The sequence below is a fragment of the Sus scrofa genome, chromosome Y (genome assembly GCF_000003025.6).
Source record: "Sus scrofa isolate TJ Tabasco breed Duroc chromosome Y, Sscrofa11.1, whole genome shotgun sequence".
Taxonomy (NCBI): domain Eukaryota; kingdom Metazoa; phylum Chordata; class Mammalia; order Artiodactyla; family Suidae; genus Sus; species Sus scrofa.
Genome location: NC_010462.3, coordinates 9,905,273 through 9,922,020, shown reverse-complemented (window position 1 = coordinate 9,922,020; position 16,748 = coordinate 9,905,273). Strand labels below are relative to the sequence as shown.

Here is a 16,748-nt window from a genome sequence, read left to right as displayed (position 1 = left end):
TCACCGAGAACATTCCATCCAGTAAACAACTAAGCTTTCTCTTCCCTCTTAAAACAATAATAGAACCACTTTCCACTCTCTTGATATTAATTCTCCAAGCTTCATTTCTCTAATTCTTCTCATTCCACAGGTGGTTGGCAGTCTTTTTTCCTTCAATATGCTGTATCTATCATCCTACTGCCATCTTATCTCCAAAATTCCCAAATGAAAAATCTGCAATTACACTTTTTGAGGAAAGATCACTTGTATGTGATGAGTCAATTTTGTCTAGCTTTCAAGACTTTTTGTCTTTTAACAATTTAAAAAGTTCATCAAATGTCTCAGCTTATATATGTAGATTAATATTTTTCACCAAATTTGTGGGTTTTAGCTGTTATTCCTTGAAATATTCTTTCAGTCCATTTCCATCTTTTCTCTCCTTCTGGGACTGCTTATGCTGGTGTGCCTGAGAGTGGTCTATAGGTCTATGTAAACTACATTCATCTTACATGACTCTTTTTTTCTTTCTTCTCAGACTGGACAGTATCATTTGATGTATCTTTAAGTTCACTAACTCTTTCTTTCTGCCTGTTCAAATCTACTTTTGAGCTCCTTTGGTATAAATTTCAAGTATAATTTTTAAGTCCAGAATTACTACTTAGTTCTTTTAAAATATCTCTTTATTGATACCCTCAATCTTACCAGACACCATTCTCATATTTTCCTTTAGTTTTATACATATAAGGTTTCCCTTAGCTCTGTGAATACAATTAAAATAGCTCATTATATTAAAATAATAAAACAAGAAAAAACAATAGCTCATTAATGCTCTACAAGTTCACTGTCTGGAATTCTTCAGCATGACTTTCTGTTTACTGTTTGGGCCACATCTTGTTTCTTTGCATATTTACAATTTTTGTTGAAAATGAAAAGATTTAAAATAATACAACATGGCAGCTCTAAATCAGGTTGTGCCTTTTCCCACTTGTTGCTGCTACTTGTTTAGAAACTTTTCTGAATGAATTCCATAAAGTTTGTATTCTCTATGTGGATAATAAAATTTCTGCTCTGTCAGATAAATGATTAGCTATTGATTGGATCAAGGTTTCTATACATTCATGTCACCAATAATTCTTCTAATGTTTGCCAAGGAGTTCTGTGAGCACACTGAAACACATCTTCAACAGTCTGGAAATTCATACTCCACATGGCTTTTACTTCCTGCTTGGGCAGAGTTTCAAGGTTTGCTAAAGATCTGAGCTCAGCATCTTGCTAGGTCTTTCCTTAACAGTGGTATAGCCCAGGGCATTTACATAATCAAGATTCTAAGAAAAATGTCCCAGCTCTTCAGAGCTTCTCACGAAAGCATTTCCTAAACTTTATGGTTACGTCTATTGTTTGCCCTAATGACATCTACTGCCTCAGTTAGGAGTGATGTTCTCTGCTCTGATTCCGCTGATGTTTTTTGAGAACAACCTCAGGGAAAGAGTAGGCAACCTTAGAGTTTAGAAAAAAGTGGGGTCTTCCAGGGAACCATTCCCAAGTCAAACAATAACAATTCTCTGGAAATGGGCCTTGAAGGAATTTTAACGCCTTCCTGTCCCCTCCTGTAACTGCCAAGCAACTGATGCTTACCATGGGAAAGATTCTGGATTTTAAGTTTAACTCACACAGCTTGGGAAGGGTACATGTAAATAGTGCAAGTTAAAAGGCCACAAAGCTCACCCTTCTTACCTTACCAAGACTCAGTCTATTTTATTCTTTTTTTCCTTTCTTTTTTTTGGTCTTTTGTCTTTTTTAGGGCTGCACCTGCTGGCCTATGCCAGAGCCACAGCAACGCCAGATCCGAGCCATGTCTGCAATCTACACCATAGCTCACAGCAACACCAGATCCTTAACCCACTGAGTGAGGCCAGGGATCAAACCCTCAACCTCATGGTTCCTAGTTGGATTTGTTTCTGCTGTACCACAATGGGAATTCCAAGTCTATTATCTTAAATAAACACTCTCTATAATGCTGCAAAGCCCCTTAGTTTCCACAGTTCTGAAAAAGCTTGTTTTTGACATTCTTACTAGTATTCTCTTTATTTCTATAGAGGAGTGAATGTTTAATAGTAATCAGGAAAACTTTTCTCCCATAACTTTGATACATTTATTGTTTCCTTCCTTTCTGTACGTGGGTTTTATTTCCTACTTTCCATCTCCTGTGCCTATCAATTTTCTCCATAATCAAGTTTAATTCTACCTTTTTATTTCATGTTTGCAATTTTCTAAAATCTAATTATAAGATCCCTGATAGCAGATTATTTATTCTTACTGTTGCTTCTACAAGTGGCTTTTTTATCTTAATGATGACTTTATTTTCCCTACTGCTTATTTCCTGAATCTAACAGTTTAATTTTCACCTCCTTTTGCCTATTTCCTTTGATATACTGTACTCCTGGATTTATATTTTCTAAATACACTTCAGAGTCCTTACATTAAAAAACATCAACTCTCATCCAATGAACAGAAGCCTTTCTAAAGTTTTATCAGAACAACCTTTAAAAAAAAAAAAATGTCCTATAACATATTACTCAATTTTCAGAAATACTTTCTTGTGTATATTTATGTTTAAAACTTCAAAATTTTGTTTTACCAGTTTAAAAAAAAAATTAAGCAAAACCACCTCGTAGGGAGCCTGGTAAGGTATACACATATCCAACAACTAAATACAGAACAAAGGAATAAATATGTACATTAAAAATACAAGTTAAAAATATCTTTTGGAGTTCCCATTGTGACAGAAACGAATCTGACTAGCAACCATGAGGTTGAGGGTTCAATCCTTGACCTTGCTCAGTGAGTTAAGGATTTGGCATTGCTGTAAGCTGTGGCATAGGTCACAGACGTGGCTAGGAACCCGTAGGCCAGTGACTACAGCTCTGATTAGATTCCTAGTGTGAGCACCCCCATATGCCACAGGTGTGGCCCTAAAAATACAAAAGACCCCCCCCTACAAAAAAAATTACCATCCCTTCTACTAACTACTAAAAGGGAAAAAACTCATAAATTATACTGATCATCAAAAGTTATGCATTAGATGTGAGAATGCACTGGATCTCTTTTTATTAAATGTTCACTATAACCAGTCACTGAGAAACTAGTAACAGGTCAACTGATTAAAACATCTAAACTAGATGGCCCTGCAGGATGCATGCTATCCACAGAATTTTAATATATGCAACAATCCACAAATATTTCAATCTAATATGCATAGAGTTTGATGGGACAGATAGCTAAGTAAGATGTATCAGATTGTCTTCAAGAAAGATATAACCAATTCTAAGCAACAGTAGCATACAGAATAGAAGACAATATACTGCAACTGTAATAATGAGCATTTATGTCCAGATACACTATTATGAAAACTATTCTTTGTTACTATTTTAGGTGAGATCTTCAAAGGGAAGAAACTTGCCAAGATGGACACTAAAGATTATAAAAACTACTAGGCATTTAGACCTAACAACTTACTGACATTTCTAACAAGAAGAGAAGAGACATTCATCTACATTCTTTGACCTATATATGTTGAATAAATATATCAAAGGGACTGAAATACTCCCACATCTCATGCAATTATTAAAAGCACTGAAGCAGATGGTCGATAACAGCATCTCAGTTTTCTCTATCATGTATAGAATGTATCAGTCCATAATTCCTCTAGCTAACTTACCAAAATAGGTTCCAACCACCCTCCTCTCCAAATAGTGTTTTAAATTATAAGAAAGCATTACAGGAAGTATCTTTCACAGAAGTCAGAAACAAGAGGATATCAAAAAAATTAAGTCTTTAAATAAAATCACCTTATTAAAACAATATTTCAATTAAATTTATATTAAAGTTAAATCCTAAACCAGTTATGATAAATACTACCTTTACCCCCTTTTCTTTAGAATACAAACTCAAGGACAATAACTGGAAATACTTATTAATTATCTCAACATCTTCAATCTAGAACAAGCTTTCATACAGAGAATAAATTCATCAAATGGTTACTAAATCAGGAGAATCAGGCTCTTGACGGTTTTAAGCAAATTCAGCTGAATGCAGAAACGTATCATTATCATAAAGCTGGATCATGATGTTTTACTTGATCACATAAGAGGTAAATAAATGCCTATTTTCCCTGACCCAAAAATTTCTGTAATAACTTTTGCTGTGCCATGCCCAAAGACCCAAGTGGAAATATACTCAAGAGTTACTGGGAACACTCTGATCTCTATCTATACTGCAAAACTTGATTCCAAAGACCCTATTTGTCCCATGACCTGGTGATGTAGGAAAAATAAGTTTTTTAAACCAGAAGCTAGGCATTAAACTAATTAATATAATTCCAAACCAAAGTGAACCTATTTTTAAAATATGATTTTACCTTTGAAAGGGACAAAGACATTATATGAGAGAAAGACAGTAAGTGCGCAGATGACTGCATTATAAAGACAGAAGTTTCCCACCCCACCCCTACCCCAGGTGAAACCCTTGCAAGTGAAACTGAAATTCAAATAATTTCAGTGAAATTCTAATAAAGCAGGTAAGAGCCTTATCATCTTTCATGATTTCATATAGTTCAGCCCTATTCTTTTCATCCTTTACTTTTGTATTACAATCCTTATGAAGAAGTAAGTGTTTACTTTGTTATCATTTCACTTTTCTTAATTATGGCTTATTTTATAGAAACCAAACTAAAACAATAAAACAAATATGCTTATGAGACTTATCTTATTTTTACATAAGTCAAAAGATATATGTTAGAAAAGACAGCCTTCAAAAATACCTCTGACAATCACTATACCCCAAGACTTACAGGAAATCATAAGGTAGTCCTCACAGCTGCTTTTGTCACCATCTTGCTGGTCCACAGGGATCCCATTGGCATCTATGACTGCTTCAGAGGCACAATCTGCTACCAAAACTTCTTCTGACACTACGTCGGCTGTCAGAGGATCAGTGACGATTTCTGCTTCAACTACACTATTATGAATGTGTTCAATGTGTTCAGACACATGTATGGATTCACTTGTCAAGACTTGTTCTGGCATAGAAATTGAGGCTGAAGTAATATCAGAAGCTAAAACATCATCTGGGACTGTGCAATGTGCTAAAGAAACTTCTTCAGTTACCTCTGAGGCAAGCACTTGCTCAGGAATGATGACATTTTCAGACACATCTGCTTCTTCTAAGATATCTGAACAATGAACATCCTCAATAACAACATCCTCAATAACATCTTGGATTACAACTGAGTCTGGGTCATCAGGAACAAAATTATGTACAGTTATGTCTGAATCCACAACATCTGAAACAAAAACAGTTTCTTGAACTTCCACAACAATCTGATCACCATCCATGTGTGTATCATCAGCTCCTTAAAAAAACAAAAATTAAAATGACAAATTTCAGGTAGGCATGCAAGACTAACTCAAACGATATAAATGTTACTTAACTTCCACCAGAAAAAAACATAGCCTTAGTTTTCGCAAATAGTAAAACAGCTTTAAGAAATAAAGAGTGAATCTATTGTATTTTTAAGTCATACAAGAAACACAAAATTTTTACACATGCACTGTATTTATTCAACTCTAATTAATAGGGAAAGAAATACTAGATAGACAAAAAATGCAGAGCAGTCACAAAAGAAAAATATTCATTAAAAAAGAACATTAAAGTTCACAGGCAAAAAAATTCAATAATTATGATAATTATGAAAATTAAGCAAGTAATATAAATTCTGAAAACTAATGATCTTCTTTCACATCTGTTCCATTTTTTTCCTTTCCCCCCCACTCCTTTAACGTAACAGTTTTCTTCATATTTCTCTCCTTCCTTTTTCCATTTTATTACTTTCCTTTTAAAAAAACTTATCCTCTGTAATCATCCCGTTCTATTCTGCTGTAACATTCTACCAGTATCCATTTACCAGACTGGAAATTCAGAAATTATCCTCTGAATTTAAGAAATAAAAAGACTGGCTCATCAATGCAAAGAAGACTAGAAGACCAGAGTTAAGAAGAAAGGAGAAAGACAACTGGTTAATGACCACTTAGATAAGATGAGAAAATGTACAGTTGTACCAGAGCAGTGGAAGGTGAGGTCAGTTGCTGTGGGGCCTTTTCACAAGTTTACCAGGGTATTTCACCTACATCTAGTCTTTTAATGACCCCCTACACCTCTCTTTAAGGCAATTCCTCAAAATATAAGAAACCTACATTACTCCACTGTGCCATTAAGAAAGTGAATCAGTTGGAGTCCAATGAGATTAAATGACTTCACCAAGATCACACAGTCATTTCCAGAAGACAAAGTACTGAACGAATGCCATCAACGGGAAAATAAGTAAAATATCCTTATCAAAAATTTTACATACGGAATTCCCATCATTGCTCAGCGGTTCACGAACCCAACTAGCATCCATGAGGATGCGGGTTCGATCCCTGGCCTCACTCAGTGGGTTAAGGATCTGGCAGTGCCATGTGCTGTGGCGTAAGTTGGCTTGGATCCTGAGTTGCTGTGGCTCTGGCAAAGGCCAGCAGCTGAAGCTCTGATTAGATATATAGCCTGGGAACCTCCATATGTTCCAGGTGCGGCCCTAAAAGGACAAAAAGAAAAGAAAAGATTTCTGGTATCTTGGTTCTGTTGAAAAGTCAACACAGGAGTCTTAACTAAAATGCTATTTAGTTGATTAGTGCCCCTGGCTGTGACTCGGAGAAGCTGAATTTAAGCAGAGGTCTACCTCAGTTACTGTATGTCAATGACTAGGCTGTCCAAGAAACAAACAGATTCTTCAACAAACAAAAAAATGATTAACAAAGATCAAAGAAAAATAAGGCTACAGGAAGTCTTTAAAGCCAGTTAATACTCACTTGAGTGACACAGAGAAACAATAACGAGAGATGTTTTCTTCCATTTTTACAGAACTTCTACAAAATATATAATAATTTGCCTTCAATATCTGTGATCATTCACATGAAGCAATAGATGACTTTAATCTCCATCTTAAAAACAGAGCTCTTAAAGCACTTAGTGCCAAGAGCACTGATAAAAAGATCTAAATCAGAAACAATGGTTTAGACATATTCATTTTGCTAACTTCTTCAAGTCATTTAGTTTTGGTTTCCTCACCAGTAAAATGAGGACAGTAATATCTACCATGCATACCTCACGGGACTGTTGTGATGATCAAGCAGAAATGTAAGGGAAGTATTCTGAAAAACTAATGAGAGGTTTCATTATTATTAGACATGTGAACATAGAGGTCCTGGAAGATTAAGTGATTTGTGGCTAAAATGCAGGAGTCTTTCAATCTACCACTTAGCCCATGACTCAGACTTGCACGAGGCTTATGGCTTTAAGCTTAAATACTGTTTGTTTGTTCTTTTTTTTTTTTTTCCAAAAAACGCACAATCTCTCTTTCAAGTACATTACATCCTCCAATATGTTCAAATGAACATAGATGTATTTAGCATTATCAAACTGAAATTATCAAACATCTATCAAAAGACTACCCTAAATTGTTTGACACACACACACACACACACAGGATTTAGAGAGCATATTAAAAATCTTCATGTTTCTTGGTAAATTCTACTTTAATATATGGCAATATGACCACATAAAATTCAACAACTTAAATCCTTAAAATTTTAACTTAAAGGAGTAGCTGTATAAATCACTTTACAATATGATGTACTTAGAACCATGGGCATCCATAAATGTCATTTTTTTTTTCATTATCACAAATTCATGAATATAATTTTCCTTGGACAGTTAGAAGAATGAAGCAAGATTCCATCTGCAACAATGCAGAAGGCTCTTTCTAGAAAGCCTTTGAAGACACAGTATTGCATAACTAAGATACTGTCAAAATACTAAGGACCTTGTATTATCTCCTAAGTAGTGCAGAAAACAGAAATGATGTCAACCATGTGCTATTTTAGGATAAGTACTGGTATCATTAATGAAAAAAGAAACTATGAGGAAAATAATTTAATATTATTAAGAATGAGTTAATAGTGCCTGGGTTAAGTGGGAGGCAATGGCATGAGGAGCCAGCGCAGTATGTAAGACTCCCAGGGTCATCCACTCCACCTCAACCTTCCTGAAAAATGTCCAAATTTCAATGATTGGAATTGTGACTCCTTCGCATTATGCTGCCTTATGCCATCAATATTTTACAGATAAAATTAAAGTTATGAATCTTAAAATAGGACAATTTTACTAGATAATTTGTAAGGGTCCAATCTGATCACACGAACCCTCAAAGCAGAAAAATTTCAAAGGCTGGCATCATAGAGCTGAAGCAGAATGTTAAGTCTGGGAGAGTTTCAATTCACTAGTGCTGGAAGTGGACACATGGAAAGCATAACAAGGAATACACACAAGTAGCCGCGAGCAGCAAAGAAAAGGTTTTCAGCTCACAGTGACCAAAGAAATAATGATCCCAGCCATATAACTATGCTAGGAAGTGAATTCCCACCATACATCTAAATTGGCTTGGAATTAGATTCACCCCAAAATCCCTAGAAAGGAACAACACCCTGCACACTACTTTATTTCAGCCATATGAAACCAAGACCAGATAGCAGAGTCATGCCATGACAGACTTATTATCTATCGAATAAGATGAGAAGTGAGAAGTGAGATGACTTTTATTGTTCTAAACCGCTAGGTCTGTCAAATGTTTGGAACATTAATAGAAATGAATATAGATTTTTGGTACTAGAGAGTGGTGTGCTGCTATGCAAATATATATACATGTGAAGTGCTTTGTATTCACTTGAATAGACTACTAATAGAGATACAATGTTAACAACTCATACTAGTGGGAATTCAGAAAAAGGAAACCACCAAAATAGAAAATTTTTAGATGGACTTTCTAAGTCACTATATGCAGTTAATATAAATGCAGGACTATTGCTAAAATAGCTTTCTAAGGGTTCAGAATTCTGTAAAAATATTTCTAATAACCCAGTCATTCTGAAAATATATCATCATTCAAAGAATTGAGAGGGGAAAAAAAAAAGCACACAGCTAAGGTTAAAAGAAGAGAAAACACATTAACCAAAACTGAAGAAACACTCTTATCATATGTAGCAGACAACTTAAAAATTGTATGCTCCAAGTTATGTGAAAAGCATAACTTCTAACAGTGAACTGAGACATTTATAGCTCAGGATATTTTGGCAAAGTGTTGATGATGTTCCCTGGTTTTTTCTTGCTACTATGGCAAATTCAAGAAAAGAAAAACTGTGGGAAGAATCAATAAATAAAAAGATAGCAGGATTTAACAATTTGGGAAACCAGCCTTAAGAAAGGACAGAAAGAAAAAAGTTAAAATTGGGGTGATTTGCTGTCAGGAAGTTATTTCTAGAGAAAAAAAATTATTGTCTCTCAGGACTGAATTCTCAGACTTTTCCTAAAATCCAAAAGGTCTGAGAATTCAGTCATATAACATCTTCTAAGGCTGTTAAGGGTATGCTTCACAGATAGCCTTAATCAAAAGAGGATGCTTCAAATAAGCTTATTAAGGCATTGTACCTTAAGTATCCAGCAGAAGTCAAAATGAGATGGGATTATCTCTAAAAGATATGGAAACAAATCTCTTTTCTAATGAAGTATATTCCTATGATACACAGGAGGTTCACAAAATTCTTTAAAAACTTAGTTCATCAGAATCAATACTATTTTGGACTGCTACTTTGAACTAAAAGAAAAGGAAAAATTACAATACAAAGAAGAATGGTACTGCAAATTCTAGGAGTAGGACGCATGTGAATAAAACTACTCAGCTAAAAAACACCAGCCGTCTTTTATCAAAAAAGGGTAAGGATGACTCAGGAGGAAAGCCAGGTAAAGAGAGCCTAGGACTTGAAACCTAATGGAGTTTTTACCCAGCTGGAATTCAACATTTTTTAAAACTCCATTTTACCTTCCATTTCACCCTGCTGAACCAGAATATTCAAAACCTGCCTACTACTTATATTGTAGGCACTTGCTTCTCTCGCTTTATAAACTGGCAGATGAAGAAGAATTATTTCCTGGAATTTTACTTAACTGAACTATAACCAGAGTATCATGTACATGTGATTTAGATGACATTTTAGATTTCTGAGCTGCCTAATTTCAGAAAAGTATTTTGGATGCTAAGTCTGAGAACATCAGGAGAGAGTAAATGGATTTTATGTTTGTTAGGGACTTAAATGTTTCCAGAGAATAATGCAGACAGTGACAGGCAGAATGGTCCCCCATAGACATCCAAACCCTAATTCCTAGATTAGGTTAAGTATGCTGTATGATACTGTAAAAGAAATCTTGTGGATGGAATGAAAGTTCTAAATCCAAGCAGGTAGATTATCCTGGGTGGGGTTTCTGGCTGGAGTCAGGAGCATGCGGACTAAACTTGCTGCTGCAAAAGAGAACCACATGTAAGAAATGAGAAGGAATATAAGCATCCTCTACAGGCAAAAAATGGCTCTAGCTAATAGTCAATAAGGAAATAAGAACCTCCATCATGCAACCATAAAGAACTAATAAAAAGTCAAAAGTCTGAATATTCTTGAAAGAGAATTCTCACTTAGAAGCTCCAGGAATGTTGTTGACAGGAGTGAAGCCCTATCAACATATTGATTTTGGCTTTGTGAAACTCTGATGTTAGTTTAGGTCACTAATTTGTGGAAATGTATTACCCAACAAGAGAAAACCAACAGCAGAAATAAATAAATACTTTCAAAGAGAAAACTATAGAATTTAGTGGCATAACTGAGAAAAATGAGAATAACTGAAGATAACAGGAAGATTTTGATGCTGATGATGTTACTGACAAGATTATGAGTTGGCAGTAAGACTGTGACAGGATGATAAGATACCTATTAAGAATCAGTTTAAGACAAAGCAATTCACCCTCTTGATAGATAACTCCAAACTGGCAGATGAAAGCGGAACAACCCAAGGAAGACATATACCTATTTCATCAAAAAATGTGTTTGTCTCTTGTGGCTGTAATTCAAGTTCATCTTCATCCATGGCCTTTGATTCTCATCAGTCACAGCTCCTAAACCAGGAAATAAAGTATATCAAACATTAATTATTTTACATATCACACATTTAAAATATCATCATGATATTATACTTCAGGAATGGTTATATTTCTTGATTTATCAAAAAATTATCAGTGTAGGAGCTCCTTCTATGGCTCAGGAGGTATGAACCTGGCTACTATCAATGAGGATATAGGTTCAATCCCTGTCCTCAATAAGTGGGTTAAGGATCTGGCATTGCTGTGAGCTGCAGTATAGGCTGCAGAAGTGGCTCAGATCTGGCATTGCTATGCCATAGGCTGGTGATTACAGTTCAAATTTGACACCTAGCCTGGAAACTTCCATATGACATGGGTGCAACCCTAAAAAGACCAAAAAATAAAATAAAATAAAGACGAGAAAAGCCTACCAATGTAAAATAAAAGGAAACATAATGATTTACAATAATATTTCGGCAGCTTTATCTTTATCATTTAAATGAGGCAAGTTGACAGTGTTTGGGGATTTTGTTTAATTACGTATAAGCTACACAAAGTACATACATTTTTTTCTTTTTTTAATTGAGGTATAGTTGATGTATAATTATTCTATGATTCAGGTGTTCAGCAAGTGATTCACAATTTTCAAATATTATACTCCATTTATAGTTATGATAAAACATTGGCTACATTCCCTGTGTTGTACAATATATCCTTGTAGCTTATTTATTTTATACAAAGTAGTTTGTACCTCTTACTCCCTCACCTCTATACTGTCCCTCCTCCCCTTCCTCTCCCCACTGATAAACATTAGTTTGTTCAGTATATGTGTGAAGGTTTCCTTTTTGTTATACATACTGATTTATCATATTAAAGCAAATAAATCTCAAGTGATTAGCTTAATAAACTTATATACATGTACATTTATATTAGCATTATTCAAAATAGGATATAGAACATTTATTGTACCACAGAAAACTCCCACTTGCTTCTCTCCATCCAAAATGCATCAACTTTAACACATTTTGTACTTACTGGGGGAATTCCAGCCAGATTTTACTACATATTTAAATTTAATATAGTCTACAATCTTCCTACCAATATATTACAAAGAGGTAAAAACTCAAAATGCATGGTAAACACTCCTGACCTTCCTTAAGTGACCAAATGAAGAAGTAATTCTCATGGTATATTTATATTTTCCACGTCAAAGCAGATTAGGTACCAGTTACAAAAAGTTAAAAAATAAGTTCATCTTTGAAAACAATAAAATCAAGGTCCCATTTACAGGGTATCTGAAACTGTGAAGAAGAGTTACCCTCTGTCTTTCTGTCTCATGCTAAATGAAACTAACACAGGAAAACAAAAGCTGAAGAAAATCATCTATCAAATCCAGCTTAGCAGAAGAAACAGCCAGTTTAAAAAAAAAACTTAAAAAAGAACCTAGTACATGTGTAAAATGCAAGTGAGTAGATAAAAAGAGCAGAAAGGGAAGGTTTATTAGGGGCCATAATTTACTTATGCTGAAAGTATCATACAAAACTTCCTAACTGGTTTTATTTCTACTTTTTTTTTTTTTTTTTTTTTTTTTTGCTTTTTAGGGCCATATTTACAGCATACAGAGGGTCCCAGGCTAGGGGTCAAATTGGAGGTACAGCCACCAAGGGATCCTTAACCCACTGAGTGAGCCCAAGGATCAAACCCACATCCTCATGGATCTTAGTCAGATTTGTTAACCACTGAGCCACAAGGGAAGGGAACTCTGAGCCATGAAGGGAACTCCTATTTCTACTTTCTTGTTTTCTAATTTACCCTTCAACATGCTATATGATGCAGCTTCTTTAATCTTTATCACTTTTATATACAAAATAGATGCTTGTTAAAATTTCAAGTAAATGTAGTGTACTCACTGTATTTTCTCTTCTGTGGCCTTGATCCTAGAGGGACTGCCCCTCCCAGAATTAGCTAAATCCTAAGGACAGCAACAGTCTCCTCAGTGAATGTGCCTTTGATATATAAACCAACCAATTAGGGCATACCCTCCAACCATCAAACCTACATACTAAGCCAAGATGCTGCTTACCAGAAAATAACACAGGGTCATGTACCAAACAACTAGAGACATTTCCTAAAGCTCAGAACCTACCAAAACTGTTCAATCCAATCCTAAATTTATTATACTTACCCTTCCTTGCCCATTTTCTTCCTTACTGAACCCTAACAAAAGCTCTAGGCCATAATATCTCCTCTGCTTCCTTCCCTTATGTGCCCTTCATGGAATGGATGCCATCCTCCTTCTCCTCTTATATATGTGCATATAAACTTCTTCCTTCATGCCAATCATTGCTGTATCTAATATCTTACTGTATGTAATCATAAAAAGGAGTGATTTTCTAAAGCATAATTTAAATGATGTTAGAACTCAACTCAAAATGTTTTAACAGCTCCCTGCCGACTCCAAATAAAATTCAAACTCCCTGGCCTACAAGCATCTTAGGATCTAGTTCTGACTACCTTTTTATTATTCTTACAATTTACCTTCAATTCACCTTGCCCCCCTCTCTACCACTACCATAATTTGTTTATGTCTGTCTTTAGCCAAACAAAAATACTCAGTGTCTCCATCTATCCTTGGTTTTAGATTTGTCCAATGTGAAAGGTCTTTCCACATCACTTCTGCTTTAATTTATCCCCTACATGTATTTCCTCTCACAGAGAAAAAGCTAGAGATGGCAAAAAAAAAAAAAAAAACACATTAAAAGATGCTCAACATTGCTAATGATTATAGAAATGCTTAAAACTACAATGAGATACCACTTCACAGCAGTCAGAATGGGCAGCATCAAAAAGTCCATAAACAATAAAAGCTGGAGGGTGTGTGGAAAAAAGGGAATCTTCCCGAACTGTTGGTAAGAATGTAAATGGGTGCAACCACTATGGAAAATAGTACAGAAGTTTCTCAAAATACTAAAAACAGAACTATCATATGATTCAGCAATCCCACTACCAACCATCTAACCAGAAAAAAAACATAATTTAAAAAGATGGATGCATCCCAATGCTCACTGCAGCACTATTCACAATAACCAAGACATGGAAACAACCTAAGTGTCCATCGAGAGGAGCAGAAAAAGAAGATGTGGACTATTACTACTCAGCCATATAAAAGAATGAAATAATGTCATTTGCAGCAATGTGGATGGACCTAGAGGTTCTCATACTCTAGTGAAATTACACAATGAAAGACAAACAACCTATGATATCACTTATATGTGGAATCTAAAAAGGATTCAAATGAACTCACCTGCAGAACCAATAAAGACGCATAGACTTTGAAAACAAACTTACAGGAGTTCCCGGTTGGTAGAGTGAAAACAAAAGCAAGTATCCATGAGGACACGATCCCTCACCTTGCTCAGTAGGTCAGTGATCCTATGTTGCCATGAGCTGCGGTGAAGGACACAGATGTGGTTTGTATCTGGCATTGCTGCGGCTGTGGTGCAGGCCAACAACTGTAGCTCCAATTCTCCCCCTAGCCTGGGAACTTCCATATGCCGTGGGTGAGGCCCTAAAAAAAAAAAAAAAGAAAAGAAAAGAAAAGAAACGAAACTCATGGTTACCAAAGGGGACAGGCGTGGGTGAAGGGAGGAATGAAATGGAGTGTGGGATTTGCATATGGACACTATGGTATATGGAATGACTGGCCAATGGGGACTTGCTGTATAGAATAGAGAACTCTACCCAATACTCTATTATATTCTATACAGACAAAGAATTGGGAAAAAGAATATGCGTGGGTGGGTGGGTGTGTGTGTATAAAAACTGGAATCATTTTGCTGTACAGCAGAAATAATCACAACTGTGTAAATTAACTATACCTTAATAAACTTAAAAAATAAAACCTATCTGGCATTGCTGCAAGCTTCAGCACAGATCAGAGATGCCCCTGGATCTGGCATTGCTGTGGCTGTGGTGTAGGCCAGCAGCTGCAGCTCTGATTTGACTCCTAGCTAATGAACTTACACGTCCCATGGGTGCAACTCTAAAAAGACCACCCCCATACTGAAAAAAAAAAAAACCAAAAAAACAAACACCTAAAATAAAACTATTGCATCCTATGGGGGTGGGGGAAAGAAAATGCTAGAAACAACCCCTCCCACCACTGAATTTACATAGCACTTTATCCCTGTCTTTTTAAAGCATATGTCATAGTTTTTATGTTTTAAAGTTTGATATTAAACTACACAGTCCTTAGGGAAATACACAGGTAAGAAACTCAATTTTAATTTATATCATTAAAAAATTAGTTTCCAACATGTCACCCCTGAGACATACCCAATTCACTTAAAAAAATAAGTCTTATGACATTTAGTCAAAATACTTTAAATAAAGAGGACATGAAGGGTACACTAATAAATATATTTTCAATCATAAAAACAGAAAAAATACATCCTCTAAATAAATTTCACAGCTTCCTCTGCTGAAAACTTTCTGGCATGTACATTTTTGCCCCTTCTTTAAAATCTGACTACAAAATAATAAATGAGACAACATTCTGTGAGCATAATTAAAACTAATTTATTACGGGAGTCTTTGAATTTCCCCATAGAAGTCAATCTCATTTGAGCTAATAAAACTTCAACTTGGACTTACCATGGTGGAATAAGAATTTTATACCATTCTCGCCCCAAAGAACATTGACTGAGGGAGTTCCCGTTGTGGTGCAGTGGTTAACGAATCCGACTAGGAACCGTGAGGTTGTGGGTTCAATCCCCGGCCTTGCCCAGTGCATTAAGGATCCAGTGTTGTCATGAGCTGTGGTGTAGGTTGCAGATGAGGCTCAGTCCCTGCATTGCTGTGGCTGTGGTGTAGGCCGGCGGCTACAGCTCCAATTCGACCCCTAGCCTGGGAACCACCTCCATATGCAGTGGAAGTAGCTCAAGAAATGGGAAAAAAACAAACAAAAAAAAGAAGATTGAGACAATCGTCCATGGATAAGCCTTTGTGGAAGTCTGAGAATCCAACAGAGAAATTCTAGGACTCTTTTAAGCAAAAAATCTGAGACTGGATGCACTAAAGTAGCTAAAAATGATTTCACTTCACCACACTAAACCTCCCCTAAGATAGCACAGCTCAGTACCAAGTATTCAAGGTCTTAGCCTGTGAATGAGTGTCTCACTTTCCCAGTGGTGCAGAATCCTGCTCTAGAGATCTACTACTCTTACCATATCTGCAACACAGAGATGTGCTACAGGATTAGAGGGTATAGAGAAGCTGTGAGAACAGTGCCAGGGTCCTTAGAGGGCATCAAAAGAACATGATCCTCCTAACTGCTTCACAGCTCTGTCAGAAAACCCACTCATGAGCTGCAAGGACCCCCTGCTTCTTTCTCCTACCGATGCACCCGACTTACCCATACACATTCCCATCCCATGGCTGACTCCCTGTCTGCACTGCCAAGGGTGGCCAAGAGCAGGCCTGATTCTGTGGGATTGGGCGATTCCACACAAACTAAGGGATTTAGCACCACCCTCAGTTAAGCAAACATAAGGCTCTCAGCACCCAGGCTAGCTTTGTAGAATAGACAAGGCCACACAATCTAAAAACTGCCTCAAAAGTGGGAGCAAAAAAGATGAAACAGGCACATTCATAGAAAAGGTACGAAAAAGCCTTAGAATCCCTCACAGGGATGAAGGAAGGTATTCCTCTCTCA

The 16,748-nt window shown here is 36.1% G+C and overlaps 1 protein-coding gene across 13 annotated transcripts in view; it reads right to left on the bottom strand.

Annotated features, from left to right (window-relative positions):
* Positions 1-16,748, bottom strand: part of LOC100624329 (zinc finger X-chromosomal protein) — a 61,309-nt gene that overhangs the window by 13,336 nt on the left and 31,225 nt on the right. For 10 of the 13 annotated variants that reach the window (XM_013991057.2, XM_021080936.1, XM_021080931.1 and 7 more), the window contains 2 exons: positions 10,983-11,071; positions 4,829-5,389 (listed from right to left, as the gene is read on the bottom strand). In XM_013991057.2, coding sequence (XP_013846511.2) covers positions 4,829-5,389; positions 10,983-11,043 — 622 coding nt within the window. In that variant the 5' untranslated portion in view covers positions 11,044-11,071. Of the gene's footprint in view, positions 1-4,828; positions 5,390-7,179; positions 10,427-10,982; positions 11,072-12,945; positions 14,028-16,748 lie in introns of those variants that run through there. The other 3 variants (XM_021080939.1, XM_021080937.1, XM_021080940.1) reach the window with 3 other exon arrangements.